The following is a 4,410-nucleotide window of genomic DNA, read 5'->3' as shown; positions in this document are numbered from 1 at the left end:
CGAGCGGCTACTGAGTGCCGGTCCCCAGCCGCTGGCTTTCAGAGAGGCGCCGGCGGGCGTGAGTGGCGACGAGGATTGCTGGCTGGGCCCTGGAGCTGGGAGCAGAGAGCCGCGGTGAGGGTGGGCGGTGGGAGGAATTTCTTTGAGAAGCTTCCTTTGGCCCGGGCTGCGCTCTGAGCCAGGTAAGGGACGGGGAGGGCTGCCGGCCGTGGGAAGGGAGGGCGTCAGTACCAGCCCGCTCTCCCATCCGTCCCCGACGGAAGTGGAGGGCCCGGGGACTGACATCAGAGGCGTTTGGGGGACACTCACTTCCCACCCCCTTATAACTCTCTGTATTGTTTCCTTCCTTCCCCTTGAGCCCCATCCTAATATCCCTTTTCAAAGATCAGACGACCTCCCCCGCCCCCCGACCCGTCGTACTGCCCTCCTGGACTCTCTCGCCCCATTTCCATTGGTTGTGGACGGAGAGAGGGGGGTTAATTCCCCGCTTTGAGGGAGAAACGGGTGGCCTCGCATGCCCCTACACTATTCCCTCGTTGGGCTAATTAAGTCTCCTCTTAAAGATCCAAGAGGAAAAGAGCGAGGCGAACCCCGTGTGGGTCGGAGCCCCGGGCACACCTTCTGTTTCCCAGACGTCGGCAGTAAAAGATCCTCCCCAGCTGCAGGAAGGATTTTAGTAAGAGCCTCCCCCCTCGCCCACACTCTCCCCTCGGGGGTGGGGAAAGAGGGCTCAGTTCCCGCTCTGGTCCCCGCAGGCACCACATTCCGTTTGGAGGAGGCTACCCCCGGATCGCGGGATGGAAGCCCGCTTCCGGGAGGCTGCGTAACTGAAGCCGCGGGAGTCAGCGGGCCGGAGAGCTCGGCGGCCACCCTCGGCTCGGCTCGTGGATGTTGACAGCCCCCTCGGAGAGTCCCCGCAGATATGGCGGAGAGCTGGCTACGCGTCTCGGGAGCAGGGGCAGCGGAGGAGGCCGGACCGGAAGGCGGCCTGGAGGAGTCCAACGCCCTGAATGACAGCCTGACCAGCCTGCAGTGGCTGCAGGAATTCTCCATTCTCAACGCCGAGCTCCCCGCCCTGCCTTCGGGGGACACCGACCCCCACGGCTCCCACGAGCTGGCAGGCTCGGCCGAGCCGGGGTCTCCCCTGGCGGCGGACCCCGCCTGCCTGGGGCAGCCGCACACACCCGGCAAGCCCACGTCCTCCTGCACGCCGCGGAGCGCCCCCTCGGGGCTGCAGGCCTCGCCTCCCGACGACGTGGACTACGCCACCAACCCGCACGTGAAGCCGCCCTACTCGTATGCCACGCTCATCTGCATGGCCATGCAGGCCAGCAAGGCCACCAAGATCACCCTGTCGGCCATCTACAAGTGGATCACGGACAACTTCTGTTACTTCCGCCACGCTGATCCCACCTGGCAGGTAGGGAGGCACTCCCTCCCTCCCTCCCCATGCCCTCGCGGACTGGACTCACATCCCAGATCCGCAGGCCAAGTAGGCGCGGTACGGCCAGGGCCCCGAGAGAGGAAGGCCGTCCAGGAAGGACCTCAAGGGAGCCCAGTGCTTGGACTGCTGCCCCTTTGACTTCAGAGACGGAGGAGGGAGGATGTTCAGAGGGCTGCAGGGGTGCCGACATAGAGGTTCAAGGGGAAAGAACTTGTCACTCATCCGGCAGGCTCAGCCCAAAGACCAGGGCTGAACTATGCGTGGACACAGCCCCCCAGGGTAGGTTGATGGACTGAGGGACACATTTTTGTCCCAAGTCCTGGAATTCCTCGACACTCCCCTCCTCAAGGTCAGTTTGTCAGGGCCTGACTGGAGGCAGAGCATCGTTCCTGCCAGGCTCTGCATCCCGCCTGCTTTCAGTTGGCTGGAGGGGCTCTGGGAGGGGAGAGGGGCGTGCTGCGGGGTGTGAAGGCCATCGGTGTCCCAGTGGAAGGGCTACGGGGCCTTCCGAAAGCTGCTGTGCCAGCCCCCACCCCAAGCCCTCCCTAGTTTCCTGCCTACACTCCTCCCCCTCTTCTCATCAACCTCCCTGGGGGGACAATTACCTCAGCCACGTGCTTTCCACAGGGGCTCTTTCCTCCCACACTGGCTTCATGTTCCAAGTCTCCGGAACCTGGCACAGAGCAGCCAAGGGGCCCAGACCACCATGTAAACCTCCCAGTCTTGCCAGGGGGCACTACTCACCTGCCGGCCCCACCCACCAGGCCCCAGACCCCTGTGCCCCAGCGTGGTTTGGACTGTGCACCCAGGCGTGAACAAGGCAGGATGGTGATTCAGGCTGGGCACACGCTGCCCTGAGCCTCTTCGACCATCAGGATCAGGGGCTACTTGGGGACAGAGACCCTGAGGATGCACAGATCCTTCCCTGTGGCACAGGTCACAGGATCAGAGTTCCTGTAATCACAGCTATTCCACGATTGCTTGGGCCCTGACCCTGGGGCAGGTACCATTTGTAACCTTGGTGAGAAAGCAGAGACCCTCTACCCCCCCCACACACTACCCCAAGCCTGAGAGGCCCCAGGAATGAGCGCTATGCTCTTGGCTGGGTAATAATCAACTGAGGCCTCAGAGCCTGGGGTGGGAGGAGGGGGACATGGTGGGTGAGGGCCCAGGCCAGCAGCCGGCTCTAGAAACAAGGAAAGTCATCAGATCCTCCCACACTTCATCCCCCCCCACACACACACACCCTCACACCCACTCACTCATTTCACAAACAGAGAAGGCCAGCCAGGCCCAGGCAGAGGGAGATGGCCGTCCAGGACCTGGGGGAGCCAAGGCCTTTGACCAGAGGCCACAAGCAGCGGGGTAAGGGAGGGAGGGCAGGACAGGCTGGCACTGAGAGCCACCCTGCGGCTCAGGGCTCGGATGACCGAGCAGGCAGATATCCTGGCCAAAGGGAACAAAAGCCCCCGACAGCACTCCCAGCTCCTGGTGCCCCGTGGGTGGTGTCCCAGAGCCTCCCGCTCGGAGCAGCGCCTCTGTCTCCCCTGCCCCCATCGGAGAGAAGGTGGTGGTGGGACTGGCAGTGGCGCTAGGAGCCCCCCATCACTGACCCCACCCACTCTCCCAGCTGTCTTCCTTCTCTCCTACCTCCCTGTGTCCAGAACTCCATCCGCCACAACCTGTCCCTGAAGAAGGGCTTCATCAAGGTGCCTCGGGAGAAGGACGAGCCAGGCAAGGGGGGCTTCTGGTGCATCGACCCCCAGTACGCCGAGCGGCTGCTGAGTGGGGCCTTGAAGAAGCAGCGGCTACCCCCAGTCCACATCCACCCGGCCTTTGCCCGCCAGGCCGTGCCAGAGCCCAGCGCCGCCCCATGGGCCGGGCCACTGACCGTGAGCACCGAGGCCCAGCAGCTGCTGCGGGAGTTCGAGGAGGCCACTGGGGAGGCGGGCTGGGGTGCAGGCGAGGGCAGGCTGGGGCGTAAGCGTCAACAGCCGCTGCCCAAGCAGGAGGCCAAGGTCCCGCGGCCCTCCAGCCCCCTGCTGCTGACCCAGGAGGAGCAGGGTGAGCTGGAACCCCTCAAGGGCAACTTTGACTGGGAGGCCATCTTGGACGCTGGCACGCTGGACGGGGAGCTGGGCACGCTGGAGATCTCGGAGCTGATCCCGCCGCTGAGCCCTGCCTCACACGGGGACGTGGACCTCACCATCCATGGCCACCACATCGACTGCCCTGTTACCTGGGGGCCTCCAGCGGAGCAGGCTACCGACAGCCTGGACTTTGATGAGACCTTCCTGGCCACATCCTTCCTGGAGCACCCCTGGGACGAGAGCACCCGTAGCTCCCTGCCCCCCGAGCCCCTCTTTGAGGCCGGGGATGCCACACTGGCCTCTGACCTGCATGACTGGGCCAGCCTGGGCGCCTTCTTGTAAGAAGCCAGGCCCTGCCCCACCTCCAGACAGCACCGAAGTCTGGGCCCAGACTGCCCCCCTCCCCGCCAGTGCAGGCCCATGGACACCCTACCGCCCAGGCAGGGGCTGGGCCAGCTCACCCCACCAGGCCACACGGCCCCCAGCCCAGGCCATCCTCAGATTCTAGTCCAGCAGGCTGAGAATTGGGGCCCAGGACCCAAATTGCTGCCTCCGCTCCCCAGCCCCCCATACACACAGTGTTTCATTGATCCACTTCTTCCCTGCCCCAGAGACACGCTAAGGGCCCTGCACTATGAGAGCTGCGGCTTGGAGGGGCCCTGGCCAAGCTGGAAACATCAGTACAGGGCGCGCCCCAGAACACCTTAGCTTCCAAGCTTCTCTCTCTCCTGCTCTCCTCCCCAGGTCTCTATCCAGAGCAAGTTCCCAGGTACAACCAATGCTGATTAGGTGACTGCAAATGAACACCCAAGAGGCCTCTCCTGGCAGTCTGTGAGGAGGAGCTAGGCGGAGGGGGGAAGAGAGAGGAGACAGAAA

General features: G+C 64.1%; 1 protein-coding gene across 1 annotated transcript; it reads left to right on the top strand.

Moving 5' to 3' along the window:
* Positions 1 to 922: 922 nt before the first annotated feature.
* LOC309793852 (forkhead box protein J1-like) lies at positions 923 to 3,876 on the top strand (the record flags this gene model as incomplete). Its single annotated transcript, XM_082604629.1, has 2 exons — positions 923 to 1,420; positions 3,109 to 3,876. 2 exons carry the CDS (start codon positions 923 to 925, stop codon positions 3,874 to 3,876), a joined length of 1,266 nt encoding a protein of 421 aa, XP_082460755.1.
* Positions 3,877 to 4,410: the final 534 nt, after the last annotated feature.

Source organism: Mesoplodon mirus (assembly GCF_964341445.2).
Source record: "Mesoplodon mirus genome assembly, chromosome: 18".
In the NCBI taxonomy this organism is placed as follows: domain Eukaryota; kingdom Metazoa; phylum Chordata; class Mammalia; order Artiodactyla; family Ziphiidae; genus Mesoplodon; species Mesoplodon mirus.
This window is presented reverse-complemented; position numbering and strand designations above follow the sequence as displayed.